At 43.9% G+C, this 22,565-nt stretch overlaps 1 protein-coding gene across 4 annotated transcripts in view; it reads right to left on the minus strand.

Moving 5' to 3' along the window:
• Positions 1 to 8,934: 8,934 nt before the first annotated feature.
• Positions 8,935 to 22,565, minus strand: part of Cep43 (centrosomal protein 43) — a 30,527-nt gene continuing 16,896 nt past the window's right edge. For 3 of the 4 annotated variants that reach the window (XM_039090788.2, XM_008758774.4, XM_039090781.2), the window contains 5 exons: positions 21,210 to 21,322; positions 19,328 to 19,396; positions 14,121 to 14,160; positions 13,134 to 13,230; positions 8,935 to 10,909 (listed from right to left, as the gene is read on the minus strand). In XM_039090788.2, the coding sequence (XP_038946716.1) occupies positions 10,835 to 10,909; positions 13,134 to 13,230; positions 14,121 to 14,160; positions 19,328 to 19,396; positions 21,210 to 21,322 (394 nt within the window). In that variant the 3' untranslated portion in view covers positions 8,935 to 10,834. The remainder of the gene's footprint in view (positions 10,910 to 13,133; positions 13,231 to 14,120; positions 14,161 to 19,327; positions 19,397 to 21,209; positions 21,323 to 22,565) is intronic. The other variant, NM_001101008.1, reaches the window with a different exon arrangement.

Below are 22,565 nucleotides of genomic sequence, written 5' to 3' on the forward strand. Positions count from 1 at the left end.
GCTGCTAGTGGAAGACTGACTTCTAAGCAGCTAGGGTGAGGGTTTTCCATTTTTTTTCTTTTTTTTTCAGAGCTGAGGACCGAACCCAGGGCCGCAAGCGCTCTACCGAGCTAAATCCCCAACCCTAGGGTGAGAGTTTTAAAGCCCACACCCACAGTGACAAGCTACTCCAACAAGGTCTCACCTCCCAATCATGCCGCTCCCTGGACCAAGCATACACAAACCTTCATATTCTACTCCCTGGTCCCATGGGCTTGTTTGAACACATGAGTCTATGGAGGCCATACCTAAACATACCATAATGCAAAATACATTTAGTTCAACTTCCAAAGTCCCTATAGTCTATAGCAATCTCAAGTGTTAAAAGTCCAAAGTTCAATGTCTCTTTTGAGATTCATCCAAATAATTAACTGTAATACCCAAAGCAAGACAGGAAAACAGCTGGGCAAACTCCAAACTCTGCATCCCCATGTCTGATGGCAAAGCGGTCTTCAGACCTCCACCTCCTTTTTCATCTTTGTTGACTGCAGCAAACTTCTTTTTCCTGGGTTGGTTCCACTCCCTGTCAGCAACTTTCCTCAGTAGATAGCTCATGGCTCTGGTATCTTAAACATTTTGGGGTCTCCAAGGCAACTTCAATGCTACAGCTTCTTGTTTCAATGTCTGGCATCCACACATAATCTTCTGGCCTCCACCAAAGGGCTGGTGTCACTTCTCCAGCTCTGCTCTCTGTAGCACTCTGAGCTCAGGTTGATCCACTCCCCTGCTGCTGCTGTTATTGATAATCATCCCATGGTCTGGTATCTCCAATACACTAGGGTCTTCCACTACAACCAGGATTCACCAATAGCCTCTCATAGGCTCTCTTCATGGTGCCAATCCTTAAATCCTTTGCATGACCCCTTTAGTCCTGGGCTATGAACTGAAACTGAGGCTGCACTTTTACCAATGGCCTTCCATGGCCTCTCACAGTGCCAGGCCTCAGCTGCTCTTCCTGACCCCTTCATTCCTTCAAAATCAGTACCACCTGGATGACTCTTACACATTACCAAGTACAGCTGCAGCACGAGGTACAACCTTGGTTATCTCTGGAACACAGCTCTTTTGTGCTCTCAGAAAAACTTCACAGAAGATCTCACCTCAGTGATTCTGGTCTCTTTTTAATCACAACTAATTTCTTAGCTCCAGTTAACTGGCGTCAATTGTCTCAGTAGTCTCCTTGTCCTCTTGACTATAAAGCCAGAGCCACGTGGCTGAAGCTGCTAAATTCTGCTACTTACAAGAGCTAGATTATTTGCCTGTTCTCTTACATTATCACTAGCTTCCTTTTTCCAACTCTTTCACTGGGTAAACTTGGCTGTCCTGGATCTTGCTCTGTAGATTGTCCTTGAACTCAGAGATCTGCATGCCTGTCTCCTGGGATTAAAGGTGTGTACCACCATGCCTGGACGCAAGCTTTTCTTCACCTAGAACTTGCTCTGTCTCGGGCTGATCTCAAACTCAGAGGTCTGCTTGGTTTTATCTCCTGGGATTAAAGGTGTGTATCGCCATGCCTGGATCTATATTTAGCTGGGTAGGATCTTGCCCCAAAGTCCCACTCCCTTAATTTGTTATCTCCTTGAAAACAGAATTAGGCTCCATTTCACTTCCTGGTACCCTTTTAATACTCAAACCATATATTTTATATTTTTCCTTTCTCAGCTTGCTATGCTTGTTTAAAATGCTCTTCATGAGACTTAACCAGAGAACAAAATCTATGATGGGTATTTCTGAGACTTCCTTTGTCAATGCAATTAATCTGAATTTCTTCATCTTAGTCTCAGGTAGACTCTTCAGACAAGAGCAAATAGTAGCCATATTCTTCACCAAACTACCACAAAAGCAGTCTCTAGGCCACATATTGAAATTCTTCACTGAAACCTCTTGGGCCAGGTCTGCACAATTCAAATCACTCTCAGTAAAAGTCTTCCATAATCATACCAGGATATCCCATTAAGCCCCATTTAAAGCATTCCACTGCATTCCAGATCCAAAGTCCCCAAATCCACATTCTTCCAAACAAAAGCATGGTTGGGTCTATCTCAGAAATACCCCACTCCTGGTACCAACTTCTTAGGGTTTTTACTGCTGTGAGCAAACACCATGACAAAGGCAAGTCTTATATAGGACAACATTTACTTGGGCTGACTTACAGGTTCAGAGGTTTAGTCTGTCAATGTCAAGGTGGGAGCAGGGCAGCATCTAGGCAAGCATGATGCAGAAGGAGCTGAGAGTTCTACATCTTTATCTGAAGGCTGCTAGTGGAAGACTGACTTCCAGGCAGCTAGGGTGAGGATCTGAAGCCCGTGCACACAGTGACAACCTATTTCAACAAGGCCACAACTCCTAATAGTGCCACTCCCTGGACCAAGCATATACAAACTATCACAAAACTCTTTGAACTACTGTGGTGACCTGTTTGCAAGATGTGCAGTTCAATAAGGTCACAAACATTGTGGGAGTAACCACCCACTTTCTAATTGGATTTAAGGCCCATTCTCAGAGATGGAACTCATGCCAGGTGCCTGAGTGTCCAGAAACTGAAACTAGATAGGCCATAGACGTAGGAGAAACCCAAATACTATTGTTCTACTACTAAAGGAGCTTGCAATGACATGGCTCTTAATGACATCCTACTGTGCCTATGGATCATGTTCCATTCAGCCATCATCAGAGAAGCTTTCTCCTGCAGCAGATGGGAGCTACAGAGACATCCATAACTGGGGAATATGCAGAGTGAGGGACCTTGGAGCACTCAGTCCTAAATAGTATGTCTTTACCAACTCCTCCCTTCAGGACGTGGGGACCTCTCAGAAGAGATTGCCAAAAGATTGTAAGGGCCAGAGGGGATGGAAGACACCAAGGAAAATCTTCAGACGCAGCAGAACTGACACATATAAACCCACAGAGACCAAGGCAGCAGGCACAGGGCTTGCAGGGTCCAAGCTAGGCAGAGTCCCAGTGCTGAGATGGGGAAGTGGACATGAGGCCTGCCCTTAAGCAACTGTCTCCAACTGAGCACTGCTTGCAAAGAAAAAGTTAGTTTGCTCTAATGGAGACCCACTAGGTATATAGACCACATTTAAGGGCAGGTTCCATAGAGAGTTTTTTGTTTCTTATTGCTTTGAACTTTTTCTTTAAACCTTACTGACAGTTTACTTACATGCTATGGTTTCATACCCTTGTCTATTGTGTTTTTCATGGGTTCGTGTGAATCTGTTTCAAATGCTTTATTAATTATTATTTTTTGCCTGTTTGTTTTCTAAAGAGAAGAAGGTGTGGAGTTGAATGGTTTGGTGGTAGTTTGGGAGGATATGGGTGGAGATGAGGGCAGGAAACTAATCAGGATACATTGTAGGAAAACTTTTTTTTTTTTAGAAAAAGAGGGACTGGAGGGATGGCTCAGTGGATACAGTACTTGCTGTACAAACTTGACATGATTTTGATCCGCAGAACCTGCAGTAGGAGGAGGGGAGAGTTCTGACTTCCACAAGTTCACCATGGCATATGCATCTCTCTCTCTCTCTCTCTCTCTCTCTCTCTCTCTCTCTCTCTCTCTCTCTCTCTCTTTCTCTCTCCCTCCCTCCCTCCCTTCTTCTCTCTGTTTAACATAAACAGTTTAAAGTTTAGCATGTCTGTATTACTTTCTAAGGAGTGTATTGACTTTCAGGGATGTGTTGCTGGAGAGATGGCTCCATGGATTAAAGTGCTTGTCATGCCAGTGTGAGGGGCTGAGTTCAGTTGTGCCCATCTGCAATCCCAGTGTTTCTATGAGGTGGAGACAGACTACCCAGAAACTCGAGGGTGGGTCACCTACCCCAGTACACACAACAGTGAAGGAGAGACTGTGCCAAGCAGGTAGAAGGTGAAGATAAGCATTTGAGGATGCCCTCTGACCTCCACACTCCTGCCCTGGCATGCACACACTGGCACTCACACATGAGCATGTGTGCACATACAAAGGTAGCGCAGAGAGCAGCATTGTAAGGTAACGTGAGGATCAGTGAGACCGTTTAAGTATTCTTTTGCTGTTATTCATCTTCAATATGTAAGACTCTCCTCCACAGACAGACAAGGAGAACACAGGAGACAACACTCCTCAAGCTTTCAGAAAGTCCCATTTTAGAAGTCACTAGCCATCAGTGAGCTAATGCATTGAGAGGTGGAGGGTAGAGACCATCTCGAGCAGCCCACTCCCCCCTGCTGCTGCAGTGCTGTGTAGAACACACCACACCATCCTCCGAATCTGCATCCTGTCATGGAGCAGGGCCCATGGTTCCTTAAACGCTCACAGACAGCTATGAAAGTCTTCTTTCCTAACTACACTACGGTTAACTGACTCTGGCCCACTTGTGAGAAACTACAGTGCATGTCATGGGAGGCGTGTTTTGGAAAGAGGGGAGCCTGGCACTGAGCCAGGGAAAGATGTTCTCCCAGAAACAGGGGTGGCCAGCAAGATTAGAAAGGTCTCATTGTCCAGGGGTACAGCCTGGGAGCTCAGATCCCCGCTGAGGCAAGTTGAAGTACTCTCTGAACTTACTCTGATCTTCCTTCCTTAGTCTGTCGCTAGGAGCGTCCCTGGTTCACTTTGTAATCTTGGGCACTTAAAAAAAATATAGTTGTAGAAAGCAGGAGTCCCAGCAGATGTTGGGCTATGGGGCAGTTATACATGGGGCAGGTCTGCTAGGGATACCATGAAGGCAAAGTGCAGAGGCATCGAAGACTGGCCCTGCATCCTATTAGAGGAGAACTGTGATAAACTGACGGGTAGGCTGTAGGACCTGGACCAGTCACTGAGGGAGATAAACGAAAATAAATTTTAAAAGATTAAAATATTTAGGAAATTACATTGGAAAGTATGAAAATATTTGCCACATGGAAACAATATGGGATAACAAAGACACAGATCTGAGCCTTATTAAAAATCTAATGTTGTGGGCTGGAGAGATGGCTCAGCGGTTAAGAGCACTGACTGCTCTTCCAGAGGTCCTGAGTTCAATTCCCAGCAACCACATGGTGGCTCACAACCATCTGTAAAGAGATCTGATGCCCTCTTCTGGTGTGTCTGAAGACAGCTACAGTGTACTTAAATATAATAAATAAATAAATCTTAAAAAAAATCTAATGTTGCACACATAAATTCAACTATAAACATTCCACCCAAAAATACTTAGAGTAACGACAAGCAAACCAACCCAAGCACACGGCATCTACGGGAGACAGCATAAAACCCAAAGACACAACTGTGTCTTCAAGGGATGAATTCAAAGGACGAAAGGAAATGATACCCCATGCCAACAGGCACTAGGGCAAGAATGGCTACACTGCCACCAGACAAGATGGACATAAGCAGTCAGCCAGGCAGGGTGGCAAAAGTCTGTAATCCCAGCATTCACTTGTGGGCCATAAATCTGAGGCCAGCCTGATCGACATTGTGAATCTCAGGTTTTAGCTGCTTCTGACGGTTGGAAACTTGGAGCGCTGGTACTGAACGACCTGCTCAACACTGCTCCATCAGGCGTCCATGCACAGGGATTCTCTCTACTGCTTATATTCATGCTGTCTGTGTCGCTCCACTCCCTGCATCCCTGCTGACGCACGCTCCTTCCTAGGGACATTTTCCCCATAGAGTAGCCTTCTGATTTTAACATGGGATCTAAGGAGCACTGTCAATCATAGGCCACACACTCCAAAAGCCTCTTTCCTGGTAGATGTTTGCTTCTTCCCCGATTGTCTCCATGCACAGCCTGACATCATATCTCAGCCAAGTTTCTTCACACAGTGTGGCAGGTGGCACACTGCACCATGTCACTCCATCACAGACTGAGCTAGCCCAGAGGCTGAGTTTCAGGCATAGGGTATAGAATAGGGTCAAGGCCTGACAGGAGCTGGCATAATGGGTGGCGGGGTTAGGTCTTCAGGGTTCACAGAGAGCTTCCAATGGAGGCTGATGACTCCCTTTCCATCTGAAGATGACATTGTTCTGTGATTCACAGACCACGCCTGGGGACCACTAGAATTTGGCACGCTCAGTGGCAGAGAACTGGCTCTAACCTGAGCCTTGAAGTGGGGGGAAGACTGGCAATGCGAAAGTGTACGTAAGATGGGGAAGGCAGGGTCCTACGGGTAGAATACAGCAGTGCAGCCAACCCAGAAAGCTGCAGTACCTCAGCACCACACACAGTCCAGGAGCCAGCACAGCTGGATGGAGAGGCAGGAGACTATCCTGTCAAAGCTCCGAACCTAGGTCAGATGAAAGCCTTAGACCACACAGGAGGGGAGAAGAGAGCTAAGGGGTATTACTTGCCAGTGATCTTCATTTCCAGAGAGCTATCTGGTTTTAGAAACCTCAGAGTGAGCAGGAGAAAAAGGGTCCAAGCCGCTTGCATGTTGTAGTGAGAACAGAGGCTGGGTGGGGGTGGAAGATCGGGGGTTAAAACAAGAACACCGAGGAAGATGGATATGCTGCTTGAAGTCAGCTATGCTCCCAGCTGAGACACCACAAACTCAGATCAACTTGGGTGCCCTTGTCCACCCACCCTCATGCCAGCATGAACTGACAGCTACAAGGATCTTCCTCTTTTTGGTTCTTGTTTCTCAGGAAGTGGGGCAGGCTTGCAGGAAACAAACTTTAAGCCATATAGCTGCTGTGCAGGCAGGCAGGCAGGCAGGCAGGCAGGCAGGCAGGCAGGCAGGCAGGCAGGCAGGCAGGCAGGCAGAGCACAACCTTCTAGAAGCTGTCTGGGAACCTTTGTCTGCAGGCAGAATCTGTCCTGCAGGATTACAGTAGAACTTTTGATGATGAGACTGCTCAACCTACTGGCCTGGAGTCCCATGTCCTTCTGGTAGCAAGACTTTTTATGGTCTTAAAAATGGGTCTTACAGGGGTTGGGGATTTAGCTCAGTGGTAGAGCGCTTGCCTAGGAAGCGCAAGGCCCAGGGTTCGGTCCCCAGCTCCAAAAAAATAAAAAAATAAAAATAAAAAAAATAAAAAAAATGGGTCTTACAGATCTAAGCTACACCCACAAACCATCTTCCTGGGAACCACTACCTCCTTTGCAGGATCCTACCCAGGGATATTCTGTTCTCCATCCAGCCATAGTTTTCTATGTGACCACCTCAGTGCTGACCCTATTAGTTACAGGACGGCCTTTGGCCAAGTTTCCCAACTATTCTTATCTTGGCCTTTTTTTGTAAATAGAATCCTTGAATTCATCTGTAAGCTCATGAGTAAGGTTGTGATATATCTTGTTAGTTCAAACCTTCCAGCCCTGAATATTCAGCTCAATGATTTCAAATTCAAATTCACTTGAGAACCAGGCACAGTGGTATGGGCTTGCAACTCCAAACAACTTAAGACTGGCAATAGTGATTGAATCCTCCCAAGTAACACACCAGGAACCCATGTAAAAGGGGGTGGGGATGGGGAGCCAAACCCACAGGGCTGGCAAGATGGCTCAGCAGTTAAGAGCTCTTCCAGAAGACCTGGGTTCAAGTCTCAGCACCTACATGATAGCACATCTTTAATTCTAGTCCCAGAGGATCCAATGCCACCTTCTGGCTCCTATGGGCACTACACACATCTAGTACATAGATATATATGCAGGCCAAGTATCCATATGCTAAAAATAAAAATAAAGAAAAAATTTAAAAATCAATAATTTTCTGTTCACAACAATGTGTTTTAGGTAAAAGACATCAAATCTAAGTAGCTTGACAGGTGTGACTTTATCCTCTGGACTCCATCTCCTCACTAAGGCTTTATCTACACCAGGGGCTAGCAGCATGGTCTGTTAATATGCACAGGCAGGGACCATGGGGACCACACTCCTAGTCCAGTGCTCAGGGCTGAGAGCGCACAGCTCCCTCCAGGGCAGCTGCTCCTTTATGTCAACAAGGGCACCAGGGCTATGAGTGGGCATCTCCAGGTGCCAGAAATGTCTGCCTGGCCTTCAGTTGAGGAACTGTCAACTTCTAGAATGTGGCCTGCATCTAACAACCCCGTGTGAAGACTCCAATCTGGCAGGGACACTATCCCAAACGCAGCCCTGAGCTTGAGAAGGGCTGCTTGGCCACTAAACAGTCCCTGCATTCTGCAGTACGTGCAGAACCCATTTCTAAAGTTCGTACTAGGGTCCAAACGCTCTTAGGGAAACTAGATTTTAGCACAGTTCCTGTTCTGGAGCTTTCAGACAACATACAGGGACATGGAGCATTTCAGAATGAGTGCTGTTGGCTACTTCCCACCAACCCACCAATCCCTCCTGCAAAGGTAGGCAGACACATATGCTGCGGAAACTTGTAAAACTCAGGTTTAGGAAGCCACGAGCCTCGAGTTAACTCCCTCCCAAGGTCAGATACGCAGTGCACAGTAGCCAAGGACACTCCTCAGCAGAGCCGTTCCAAGTTGGTCAGGATGTTCTAGGGATGCTGGGATGTAAGAGCCCATGTGAGTTGTTGTGGGCTCTGTAATTAGCCCCACTAAACTGACAAGTTCACCAAACTAGACTTGGTTTCTTGGGTATCCATCCTATCTAGGTGAATGATATTCTGTTCATGTCTCCCACAACAGAGATAAATCAAACACAAGGATAAAATACGTGTGAGAGGGGCGCCTAGTCTAGTGTGCCATCTTCACTGAAAACCAGCCTGTGTGACTGTGAGGAAGCCATTTCAGACAAGGAAAGGTGAATACAAGCAACTTGAGGAGCTGCAGGGTGCAGAAGCTGCAGGGTCTTGCAGCACACAGTTCTAGGACGGTGAACAGACTTCAGACGACATGAGCTGCGGTAATACATGAGGGGCAAGTCAGTGGCTCATCTAAATGAACGGCGTTTTACAAGAGCAAAGTCCTGTCGAGCATTTAAAAATAAAACACTGTAAAATACACGTCACTGCCAGCCAACACTGTAATTCACTTTTCAAAGAGACATTTTTTACATGCAGACCCTGTCATTTCACACACTAAGGTTTAACAGGTCAACAATGACTAAGCAAGGAATACTGTAGAAACCACTTCTTCCCTGTTGAATTTCACATTTTTTACAAGTATTCAATACCTGCATGGAGTGGTGACCACAAAGTTGCAGTTTGGCTTTTTCTTTCCATCCTCTCAAGACTTACCAAAAGGTCAGTCACTGGGTAATAGAAAGTGACGAATTTCACATTTGACTGTTGGAAAGTCTTCCTCAAATGTAAAAAGCCACATCCTGCCATGCTTGCAGGTCAGTTCACTAACTGCAGTGCCCACCAAATATTAAACCACACATTCAATCCAGACTGCAGAGGCTCAGTGGCCCCAGGGCATCCCATTGCTGAAGAGATGACACAGGGCAGTGCAGTTTCTAACAGCAGACAGCGTCTTCATCCTGTTTCCTAAGAGTAAAGCACGAAGAGCAGGCAGCGCCATGTTGGGGCAGACTGAGAACAAGCACTCCAGGGCTTTCCAGGCCGCCTGCTGTTTCTGTCCTACTTCCTCTTGATTACAGCTCAGTTTCACTTAGGTGAAAAAGCCAGACTCTATGTCAGAGAGCCTGAACCTTTACTACGTTTTCATTTCCTCTGCACTCACAGCCTGAAGAATGTCACTGTGCTTAGGCAACTATGGAGTGGAAAGTGGCGCTGACACAAACCACAGCGCCTGCTCACTCACTCAACACGGATCAATGGTTTCCAATTTCTCTTTTTAGTAATAAAGGTAGCTTTTAATAGTCATAATTGAAATAAAATACATCTAATTTCATACATTCCCAATTTTAAGTGGTATGACTGTGCATGTATTGGACTGAGTTTCTATTTGCACATTGTAAATAATTCAGCATTATTGATGCCAATGGCCTATATCCCTATAGCACTACATACAGATTTAAATTAAATCTGCCAAAAATTCTATTATTGGCCTTATTTTTAAAGGACTACAATGCAATTATGTACAGTATACAAAGTTTGTCAAACTGAATATACATGGTCTTAGGCCATTACTACTGTTTCACTCCAATTTGGATTTAAATATAATGAACTTACAGATCTGAAATGAAAGCACAGCTTAATGGTTTCAGATGCATTTTGGTATTGAATGTTTCAAGGCATTTTTAGAAATAATAAATTAAGACTGTAATGAAGTAATCTGTGACTACAGCTGCTTAATAGACAGCAAGAAGAATGTGACCTTAACTGGTAACTGTTATTGACAAGTCTATGAATTAAGAGTACTAACAATTTCTAGTTTAAAACAAGCAAAACTAAGTACAGAGTACTTTAATATAACCTTAATGGTCTAACAAACCTTCCAAATGGAAGGAGATACAAAATAAAGTTTATAAACCCGATTTAACTTGTACTGATACTCTTTAGCATCATGGATTTATAGGTCAGCTCACCAACTCTGGGCTAACCCGCCTGATACTAAGTGGGTGAGCTCTCCATAGCTAATGCTAAGGCTTCAGAGAACCCTGGAGCAGCCACAGTCACACAGTGCACAAAGCATGGCTGTCCTGAGCCTCTCTCTGCTCTTTAACACTGATGCTCAGGGCTCCCTTGCTGTAATGAGCCTGACCATAGATGACGTCCTTGGAGATGTGCAGCTAAACCAAGGTAAGAACGTTAAATCTCCTAGACGTGCGCTCATATAGGAAGTATTTGTTTACCAAACTGAAAAGTTAACTTTGAAAAATATCTGCAGTCTTTTTGAAATGCAAGGCACCAGCAGGAGCGGACATTCCAGCAAAAGTGACTGAGGAAAATGGAGCCAATGAGTCGTTCGTCCTCTGTTGATCAGAATACTTCCTTTTCCTGTCTATGCAACATCTTCCAGATAGTCAGCAACATCACTGAGCTGGGAAACAGTCAGGTCTTGTGTGAGGTCATCGAGCTTTGTTGTCCAGAAGAAAGAGAAAAATCAGTATAAGCAAAGTCAGAATCAATCTGTATATTGCTAGAATTTAAATATACAATTTAAAAATTGTAATTTATCTTCTGTAGCCTGTTTAGAGAGGCCAGCCCGACTAGAGATGGCTTATAAGGGACAGGGACACTGGGTGAGAACAAGTCTTTGCAAACTTTGTGACACTCTCTTAACTCTGCTCATTTGGTCTTTTGAATCTTTCTTTGTCATTGTTTGGATACAGGAAATATTAAAAACAAAATCTCTTCAAATAAATCACCCTCTTCCTCTCCCTTGATCAAACAGCAGTCTTAGTATACAACTGTCACAAAGAAAATTATAATTATTGTATATAACCTTAATTAAAGTTTATAGTTCTTTAAAAAAAAGTAAAAACCCACCTACTACAAAATCCAAAATCCTTTGGATCTGTATTATTTTTAACACATCGTTATTAAAAAATGAACTCAATAGGGTAATCCATTTTATTTGCAAAACAACTGAATACTGTATTAATGTTAGTTTTAGATTGGAGACAAGTGGGGGAACTATAGGTAAAAATGATTTGTCATAATCTACGGCAGATGTCAGTCTGCTGGGGTTTTAGTTCTTAGTTAAAGCAAGGAGGACAGAGCAAATAGGCTTGGGTTTTGTTTCTTTCAAATGTGCTACTGGAGCACAGCAATGCTGCTGACTTTGCATGATACTGTACTATGCTCAGTCTGTTAATCAGTTCAATAGCTTTAAGGTAGACTTCTCTGTAGTTTATGTATTCTGATCAAGCTTGCTGTGAACAATGTCAATTTGATTTCTTCCTTCCCTATTTGGATGCTTATTCTCTCTCTTGCCGGACTGCTTTGGCTAGGACCTCCTGCCCTGTGTTAAATCAGGGTGATCAAAGTGTTGAGTGTTGTGAAACCTGAAACACAGTAGTTAGCGCTAGCGGCTGCTGGGGATCAAACCCAAGCCTAAGCTGGCTACCTAGGTGCGCCATTGCTGAGCTGGCCTGCTGATCTGTTTTGAAATCTGTGATATTACCAAGAGGATGAGTTGGCAGCTGACCTCTAACATGAACTCCATTACAAATGCTAAACAAAAATAATAAAGCGCAGTATAGTCAAACTGTTTTTGACTTTTATGGATGATACCTGTTTGCTTATATACTGGGGCAGTAACTACACGCGGTCTCACCTGCTGTCATTAAGTGCTAACATTTTAAAAGAAACTGGGTAAAGCTGGGCACAGTGGCACACACCTTTAATATCAGCACTTGGAAGCAAAAGGCAGGCGGATCTCTGTGAGTTCAGAACAGTCAGAGACTTAATCTAAAAAAACCAAAAGACAAAAACACCTCCAGAACAAAAAAGAAACTAAAAAACAATCAAGAACAATGGAAAAAAATAAACCACACCAACAAAAAGAAATTGAGATGTAAGACTCATTTTTATCTAAGACAATTAGCATCTGAAGGTGGAGGCAAGAAACCTGGTTCAAGGTTGAGGCCTGCCTTTGATACATAGTGAGTTGAAGGAGAGAGGGACTTAGATCAGGACCCTATCTCAAAATATCCAAACCAGACAACAAAGAAACCCAATACAATAAAAACAGCCTACACCGCATTTTGCTTACTCCTTTAAAAATACCACCTTTCTTGAAGGCCTTCTCTTCATGTGATAATCAGAACTCATCCTATACCCACCTTTCTTTGAAGGCCTCAGGCATTTTCTAGTTATCCCATGACATGAGAAGGCAGACCCACCCAAGTTATGAACAGAGATGCTGCAGCTCATCTCTGTTGGGTAAAAAACTCCAGTGCTCACTCTAACAATGGATTCCTGTCTTTAACCTCATACCAAGGCTGTTTCCCTTTTGTTATCCTGCCTTGGGTAGCCTGAGATGATCACAAGACCACCCCACCCCTCCACCCCCTGGAGACAGAACCTCACCTGTGACCCTTAGAGAGGCAACATCTGACTCTAGTCCTAATCCCTTATGGCCACTCTTAACCAGAAGCAAGCCCTGAGGCCTGTCAGAACACAGGTACCAGCTGACAGACAGCTGAGTCCACCGACCCTTAAAGGTTTGCTTCAGACTTGGAATAGGTGTCACAAACTTTTTGTGATTTTCAACCATTTTTTACTAGGCACATATATTTACTAGGTCTCACACAAGTCATCGAGTGGACAGACACAGACAGACTCTGGCACCTTACTTTGTCACTGGTGTTCACGTCCTCTACTCCCATGGAAAGGTCTTCTTCAATTTCTTCACCAATACTTAGCTCACTTTTTTCTGAGCGATGGCTAGCACTAATTAGAAGAGGGGGAAAACGACAGAGAACTCTGAAGAACAACTATCATTGGCCAAAATTTCCAGAGAAATTGAATCCTCTAAGTAACATACAAAAGCAACATTAAACATCAACTTTATATATATAAAGATGATTGATATATATATATATATATCATCTAAGAAAACTGACAAGGGTGGCAGTGACAAATAACATGGGAAACCTGCATTTCTCGGGCTGGGGATTTAGCTCAGTGGTAGAGCGCTTGCCTAGGAAGCGCAAGGCCCTGGGTTCGGTCCCCAGCTCCGAAAAAAAGAACCAAAAAAAAAAAAAAACCATGGGAAACCTGCATTTCTCAAACGCCACTCACCACCTGCTATTCCTATCTCCGAAACATGGTACAATAAATTATTGTAATAAATAGAAATCTCTAATCAAAAGAAAATTGTCCTAATACCCAGGCATGCAATTTGACTTTTCTAATCATATTTATAACATATATTATTTTCCCATTAGTAGGCAATTCATAGAAGAAAGCTACCTCAAACAAAATGTTAAGTAATGTCACATTGAAGAACACAGGTTTGCTTAGAGTAAAACACAGATGATTCCCATCCCCAAAGACAAAAATGTGCCTCAGGATCAGCCAGTGACTTGGTTTTGAGGGACAGGCCAACAGCTCAGCCACTTCTGTATTATTGCCAACCCTCCAACACGGCATACATACTCATCTGATTGTACTGTAAGGTGAAAAAATCACCCAAACATGACTCTGGATTAACTATCCTTCTGTACTTTCAATCAATATAAAAAAGAGAATTAAACAAAAGTAAACTCAATGTAATTTTACCATATCTGTATTCAGAAGGTTTTTAAAGACTTACATATTCACCTCAAGGTGTTTCTTACCTATTAAAATCATCAACATAGTCCTCATCTTCTCCAGATCCTGGCAATCAGTTTTAAAAAAAGGAACATGTTAAATATATTATTTAAATACTTTTTTTTCAGAGCTGGGGACTGAACCCAGGGCCTTGCGCTTGCTAGGCAAGTGCTCTACCACTGAGCTAAATCCCCAACCCCAATACTTATTTTAAATAAGCGGTTTCCTCCAAAAACAATATATTGTTGAATAATATTACTTCATGAAAACATGAGTATCAAAATAGTATTTAAATGTTTTTTAGATTTTATATGCATGAATATTTTGCCTGCATGTAGAGTATGTACGTGTGCCATGTGCATGTCTGGTGCCCAAGGAGAAGAGAGTATTGGCGTCCCTGGAACCAAGGTTACAGTGGTGGTGAGTTGCCAAGTGGGTGCTGGGAAATGAACCTGGTCCTCTGCAAGAGCAGCACTTAACTCTTAACCACTGAGCTATCTTTCCATCCCCAGGAATAGTATTTTTATCACATGAAACGAAGGCAAATAATAAAAAATGTTCAAGTCATTGCATCATATCCTAAGTAGTGAATACCCTGTCTGTGTTCTAGTTTCAATCAAGGAGCTCACCATGATGCTGTCTACCCTGGGACCTAATGAAGCAAAGCTCAGGGTGGAGCTCAATAGCAGAACACTTCCTGGCATGTTTTTGGACCTGAGCTCTAGCCTCATTATCACAAAAACAGAAAAAGACACAACAGCAAGGTACCATCAACTTCTCTAGCCACCCTATTTCCAACTGCCATGACCTTCAACTCAACAATTCATCGAAAATTCTAAAAGCAATCAGAAGTCGTGAAGAGGCAATGGCACATGTGGGCCTATCACCCAAAAGGGCGCTTGGCGTTCTTTCATGGTTGTGTCTGAGCACAACCAGGCCCGAACCACAAAGTTTTGAATTCATAGGGTTTGGTGAACAAGAGGTTCCAAATGCAGTCACCACATGAAGAGGAGCTGCCATCAATGCAGAAGGACCGGAAGCTTCTTCACATACACAAGAATCTGAGGCGCTAACCTATAGTTCTCAGTGACAACTGCAGTGGCTGTTACTGCGATGCCTTTTAGAGCAGTCAAGGAAAGATGCTGGAGAAACAAGACAACCACTCCCAATGGAAAAGAATGGCTGCTAGGAAGTGCACAGGAAGTATCTGAGGGACAAGAGGAGGCTGCAGGGCAGGCAAACCCTGGCTGGAGAGTGAACTGCTCAGAGCTGCCGCCTATACTGTTCTGGGTCCTCCAAAACATGGGGCCAGACCTGAGGAGAATTCAAGACCTAGAGGAGGCAGAGCACTCTCTTACAGTAGTTGACTATTCTGGAGTTGTCACTCTGGAGTGACAGAGGTCTCTCACAGCACAGCAGTTAACACAGAGAGAGGCTCCACTGTACAACAAAGCAAAAGGTAGCATGGAGGGTGAAAGAATTGAGGCAGCTTAAGCTGAAATCTAAGGCAGAGAGGGACAAGTTCCAGGAGAATGTGTTCCTGAAGAGAAGCAAAGCCTGACACAATGAAGACTGCACCTGAGACATCCACTGTGGAGCATGATGGGCTGGTAGCATAGAAGAATGACCTGATGTCTTTTCTCACAAGGAGAACCATGTGTAGGAGAAGCAAGAATGAAAGTTAGAAAGCTGGGTAGGTGGCAAAGCTGGAGATGACTGGGATGAGAGCTCCAGTGCGAGGTGAGAAAGGCATGGCATGGGGTGAGCAGCAGAGACTCTTTACTGGAGTCCCTGAAGAGAACTAACAGGCAGGGACAAGTTTCTGGGTTGCTCTTCTCTGGAATAAGGAGGTTGTCTCTATCTCCAGCCACAAAAGTTAAGGGGCTGCAAGGGATTGAGAGAACGCAGGCAGTGTCTGGTCCTCAAGGGAAGAGAGGAGGGAAAATGTTCTGGTAACAAACCCCAACCTTGGCCAGTCTACAAGTGTCATTATACAAACAAGAGTGACAGCTGATAATATACTGGAGCCTCTAAGGACCGACTGCTGTCTCCAAGAATTAAGACAATACAATAGAGGAAACCAAGTCAGGAGAGCAGGGCGGATGTGAGTTAAACCAAGTGAATTCTCTACCTTCTGGCATTTGTAGTTAATTCAAACTCAAGATATTTAATGACTAGTGTGCTACCACACACGAGGCTCTCTGCCTTCCTGGTTATTACATGTTTCTGAAGTTATGAGTACATTTAACAAAGCACATATTAAATGTGCCTGGTACACGCTGCTCAGCCAGTGACTGTGACTCTCTTCATTCTGTGTACATGAGCTCTGTCCCAGTCTTTATCCCTGACACCTGCCTATCACTTGTTTCCTTTGCATTCATTCTTGTGTCTGACCAGTATTAGCCTATGAGCTAAGAGTGTTTTTTATATTTCTAAACAAACATTTTGTATAACTTTTAAAGATTTATTTATGTATTTATTTATTTATATGTATGTGGGTACACTGCTGCTGTCTTCAGACACACCAGAAGAGGGCATCAAAGCCCATCACAGATGGTTGTGAGCCACCATGTGGTTGCTGGGATTTGAACTCAGGAACTCTGGAAGAGCGGTCGGCGCTCTAACCACTGAGCCATCCCTCCAGCCCATAACTTTTAAAAATTAATCTTTATTTCATGTGTGTGGGTGTTTTGCCTGCAGGTGTGTCAGGCTGTTTGGCTGCTGCCCTTGGAAGGTCTCAGATCCCCTGGAATTAGTTATGATATGGACAGTTGTGAGTTGCCACGTAAATGCTGGAAATTGAACCCAGGTCCTCTGAAAGAGCAACCAGTGCTTTTAAGCACGGTTTAAGCAGCCCATACATAAGTATTAAAACAAAACCAAAATAATAAATACCATAAGATATGTGCTGGAGAGGATTCCCAGGACTTGCTGAGCTGACCTAATACTCTATGAAATTTGTTATGGTTGACTACTCTTGCTGTAAACAGGAAAGTGTGTTTATAAACACGCCATTTGTAAAGTTGTGTTTCTTTTTACCTTTACTATAAATCACATATACTTATGTAATGTATAGCATGTCTTAACGTGGACAATGTAAAATGAACAGTGACTTTTGCTAATGTATTTTTTGCTTTAATATTTTGGTACAAACAAGCTTGACTGTCTTAGAAAACTTAAGGTAGTCGCTGTACCATCCCAACAGTACTCACTGTGCTAGACTTTAATCTCTAGAAGGGGTCATTTACCTAACTTGGTCTCATTATGTAGCCTGGCTGGCCTCAAATTTAGAGGTCTAGGTAGAGGTCTCTGTCTCTGCCTCCCAAATGCTAATATCAAAGGTGTGTGCCACAAGCCCAGCTCATTTGCCTACTTTTAATCTGTTAACGTAAAATAGATCGGGTTGAAAAGCTTTATTTTAAAACTGTTCCTGTGAAATCCAATTCCCATGAAACAATATTTAAATCATGTCCAAGGAGAACCCATGAGAAATCCTGAAGGTTCTAAGTAATTCAGTCAAGACTCTAGAAGCTTACACTCACTGAGAAGCTCACACTGTCTGTAGAACAAAACAGGCTGTTTCTCTGAATAACAAAAGCAGTTTCTTCCTAGGGTGGGAGCTGCACTCTGACATTATCCTGCATGAGCCCAGTACCACAGCTCTATATTCCTCACCAAGTGCACAACCTTGCCATGCACAGTACAACAGAAACAGGTCAAATGACAGCCACTAAACAACTACTACTTATTTCTATAGGGTCTGATGACGCCCTACTATGCTGCCACTCGACACTGGTACAACAGCCAATCTCAACTCAAGGTGTGCGCCAATGCCAGCAGAGGGGGAAGTGACCTGCCACTTTATTTGCTCCAACAGCCTACACTCAGCTATCTTCAGCAGAGCAGGGAACTACACTTTGATAAAAAAAAACAAGAATGATGAAAAGGGGGAGCCCAAGGCCTGGCACAAGGTGAACCATCACAAGGTGAAACATGATGTCAGAATGAGGGGACAGAGCAGTACCTGAGGTGTCACGATCAAAGAAAGGGGCAAAAATGCACTGAGGTGCTAGGATAAAGAGCTTTCCTCCATCACACCTAATGTGGAGGAAGGAGATCAGGCCACAGAGTCAAGCCAGCCAGGCAGCCACCAGGAGACCCTGAGGAAGGGCAGCTCCAGCAGCCACTCAGCAGTTACCCAGGAGGCCTCCAGGGCACTGTAAGGAACAAGAGTCAAGACAGCTCAGAGAACATCTACCCTGCAAATGGAAGACAAAGGAAAGCAGCATGTAAGGCCCTGAGCCAGGCTCTGTTCTGTTGTGCATGTAGACATGGTAACATCCTGTGTAGTCTTTAAACTGAGGTGCATGTTATTGGTTCCACTTAACAGAGGAGAAACAAAGGCACAGTTTACCCTAAGTCTGGGCTATAGCTGGAATCTTTACATAAACCTCTCCATCTTTCACCTACTATTCAACCAGAGTGGTTGTCCAGAAACAGGAGAGATACTCTGCACTGCCCCACAACATGCCCAAGTTCACAAACTGCCCAAGTTTGTGGTACTTTCTCCTCAGCCTGCCTGAGAAGCAGTGCTCTAACCCCGCTAGAGTTCAGTGCTCTCACAACAGAGCAACTTAGCATTATATCAATCTACAGAGGACAGGAGATGGCTAAGTGCCCCGGCTATACCATTTCCTTCAGGTCAGTGAGAGAGTAAGGGTCTCTTGAGGTCTCTGTGTTACACCAGTCTACAATGTGCCCACAACTCAGTTCTGTGCACACTGGCCCTTTAACTCTCACAGAATTCCATTTACTTATACCTGTTCCAAATAACACAGCAGTCCACAGTTGTCCTCTTACAAGTATGAGCCTTGCACTAGACATGACTCCCTGTGGTCTGGATCTTGTATTCACAGCCCCCAGAGACAGCCCTGTCCCTGCACCAACTTAACCCATTCTTAGCCAAACCCTTCTGTTCTACAGTCTGACGAGATCAGCCTCTTCTGGAGGTCTTCCCTGAAAGCCCAGGCCAAGGGCATTCCCCGACTATCATCTGAACACCACGAAACAAAGGTCTGTCCAGCTTGTTGCTGTAGTCATCTCCTCAAGCAGGGCTGAGCTCGACACATGATAGCTCCTCAATATCTGCCAAACAGCAGCAGGAAGGCTCTCTCTGTAGACTTTACTCTGGAGGACGGTCTCAACAACCATGCTAAGACTGAAATCTACTTACCTAGCCCAAGTGATCCAATTTTTTCACCAACCAATTTCAGATCCTTCAAGACCGTGCTTCCTCGTTTACCTGTGCACAGCAAAAAATACTTGCATGAAAGGAACTCAGAACAACATTCTCTAAGCCACAGCAACTTCTCTTTTGGATGGGACATCTATACCCCTAAGCATACAGAAAAACCTAGAAGTCATAAATTATAATCAACAGAGGCTGGAATCATGTACTATCATTCCCTGGGTATTTATCATTGGTAAAAAAGGTAAAGGATTCATGTGGGGAGAGAAATCAGATTTTACTATTCTTTATTAGAACATAACCATCAAAATAAAAATATACATGAAACCCAATCCTGTGAAGTCCAAGTGGATCTACTTCAGCTAACCTGCTGATTAAACACTGAACTGACTGTGATGGGGTGAAGTCCACACCTGCTTTCTTAAAGACTTAGCAGTGTTGTCCCAGGGGTAGGGATGGGATGATAGGATGGCATAGTGCAAGAGGCTGGCTATCCTACATGGTGCCAGCAATCTCTCCCCTGGATCTCATACTCATAGCACCCGGATGTAGGCTCCTGAGGGCAGAGTGAGTCCTGGGATAATCACTCTATGCCAGAACTTCCTTTAAAGATCAGGTTATTTTAAAGGTCCATGAAACATGCTTGGAATGGGACAGCCTCTAATACTCATCCTAAGTGGCCAATAGTACAAACCAAGCAGCACTCTGCAGGGCACTATTTGCCTTCCCTAGTGATCATGTGGCTAATGAACATGTTAAAACACGGAAGGACATGCACATTGTAGCCAGAGAAAAATCAAGACTAATTTTGGAGTATTGAATGTGTATCACATCTGTAAAAATTGAAAAAGTTTAAGTCAAGCTGTAAGCTGAAACACAGACACAGACACAGACACACAGACACACAGACACACACACACACACCTATCAATAGTCTAAATCAGTTAAAAAGGCAGTTTGTTAACAAATATCTTAATTAGCATAGCAAAGAATACAAAATGATATCTACTGACTACATTAAGAAATGAAAATAACAGCCGGTTGTGGTGGCGCACACCGGTAGGATTTGCTGAAGGAGGCAGAGGCAGGAGGATCACGAGTTCAAGGCTAGCCTGGGAAAATAACAAAATATTGTCCAACTGATTAAAATTAGGATTGTGTATAAAAAAAACCCAAAGGAAAAAAACAAAAACAAAAACAAAAACAAAAAACGGGCTGGAGAGATGGCTCAGTGGTTAAGAGCACTGACTGCTCTTCCAGAGGTCCTGAGTTCAATTCCCAGCAACCACATGGTGGCTCACAACCATCTGTATGTAATGGGATCTTACACCCTCTTCTGGTGTGTCTGAAGACAGCTACAGTGTACACATAAAATAAATAAACCTAAAAAAAAAAAAAAAAAACAAAAAACAAAAAACCCACAGTAATCCTATCACATGTGATTAGCTAGTTTTTTTGTTTTCTGTCAACCTGACATAAGTTAGTCATCTAGGAAGACTAAATAATCAACTAAGGAACTGCTTCCATCAGACTGACCTGTAAGGTAAGTCTGGGGGACATCTTGACTAATGATGTAGCAGGACCCAGCTTCACTGAGCAGTGAGCACTGCCCCTGGGCAGGTGGGCCTAGCTAGTTCTATCAAAAAGGAAGCTGAGTAAGCCATGGGGAGCAAAGCAGTAAGCATTGTTCCTCCATGGCCTCTGCTTCAGTTCCTGCCCTCACTTCTCATGAGGAACTATGATTGTCAGCTGAAATAATGGTGCCTTCTTCCTCAGCTTCTTTTTGGTCATGGTATTTTACCACAGCACAGCAATGAACGCCACAGTTGTCTGGAGAAAACAAAACCTAGAGTATTCAAGTACTTACTCTCAGCATCTGTTAGTGAAGGGGCTCCTGCCAGGGAGCTGAGACCACTCCTTAAGTGGGGCTTGTCAGACAGTGAAGCCAGACCTCCCACTTGCTTCCTAGGTTCACTTCTCCTAACAGGAAGCAATTGACAGGTAAATCACAATTTCAAACCTTGTCACTATAGTCTTTTATTCTGTAAACATAAAAAAGCAATTTAAAGAAGTTTTATATGCGTACAATGGTTGGAAATGAAAAGAATTTACAGGTTGTAAATCATAAAGCAAATCTGCAGAGCAATGCAGACTGAGAGCACGCTGTGGTTACAGATCCCTGATTCGTGTGCTAAGTTTGTCAGTGAAGCTCCAGCTCCCTGAATTTACGACTGTCTGTGAACTCTCTAAAGTCTGCACTTTGGAAGCCCTCCCCCACTTTCCAGAAACAAGACAGTACTGGAGTCAACAAACACAGATGCACACACTGTCATAAACGGCAGAGCCTTTGATGTTGAGGGTATTAGTCTGTGCTTTCCCCTCAGCTTACTCCTAATTCCCCAGGTACTGCGAATCAGGCCCACACTGTACACGCTCTTCATCCTGCTGGCAACTCCTTCCTGGAGTCCAGTACCAAAAAGCACTCCAGCAATTCTTTGCTCTCTTATACTAAACCCCAGGTATCGTTTTCTTACACGAGTGTTTGTACCCAAATACAACCACATGCACACATGCACCGGGACTCATATTCCATCTAAGTCCCCACACCTCTATTCTCTGTACCCTTTTATAACTCACTAGGAAGTCTTATTTTAATCCTCCCCCTGCATTCCTTCCTGGTCAACTGTAACCCTTTTATCTGTCCTATTTCCAGTCCAACAAAACTGACAGCCAAAGTCATTACTAACCTCCATGTGGGTGTGACTTTCAGATGTCACTGCAGCTGTTGCCTCCTGCACTTCCTGCCATGGTTCCTCAGTCTCCTTTATGCTCCTGCTCATCTCGCTGACCTCCAGTGTGCTTGGCCCACTCTTGTGATCTCCTAATCTATGGCTTCAGTATTCTGTGTACCAATGACTCCCTTGCTCTCTCCAGGGTACATCCTGCCCACCAACATCTAGATCCTAACTTGTCATACTCAGGACTCTCAGGCCACCCATCTGTGCCACCTAATCCAGCTTCTCCCATTTTTTTCCACTTCTGTTTATGGGTTTTGACCTTCTGAGTATTCAAGTGTAGATCCTCGGGAGCCACCCTGTTTATCACCTGGTTCTCTTGTACTTATCTGCAAATCCTTTTACAATTGACCTTAAAACATCCCTAAACCACCTATTTTCCATCATTTTGCTCCTGAAGAATCCAGACAGCCTGCTATCTGGAAACC

This window comes from Rattus norvegicus, chromosome 1 (assembly GCF_036323735.1).
Source record: "Rattus norvegicus strain BN/NHsdMcwi chromosome 1, GRCr8, whole genome shotgun sequence".
Taxonomy (NCBI): Eukaryota; Metazoa; Chordata; class Mammalia; order Rodentia; family Muridae; genus Rattus; species Rattus norvegicus.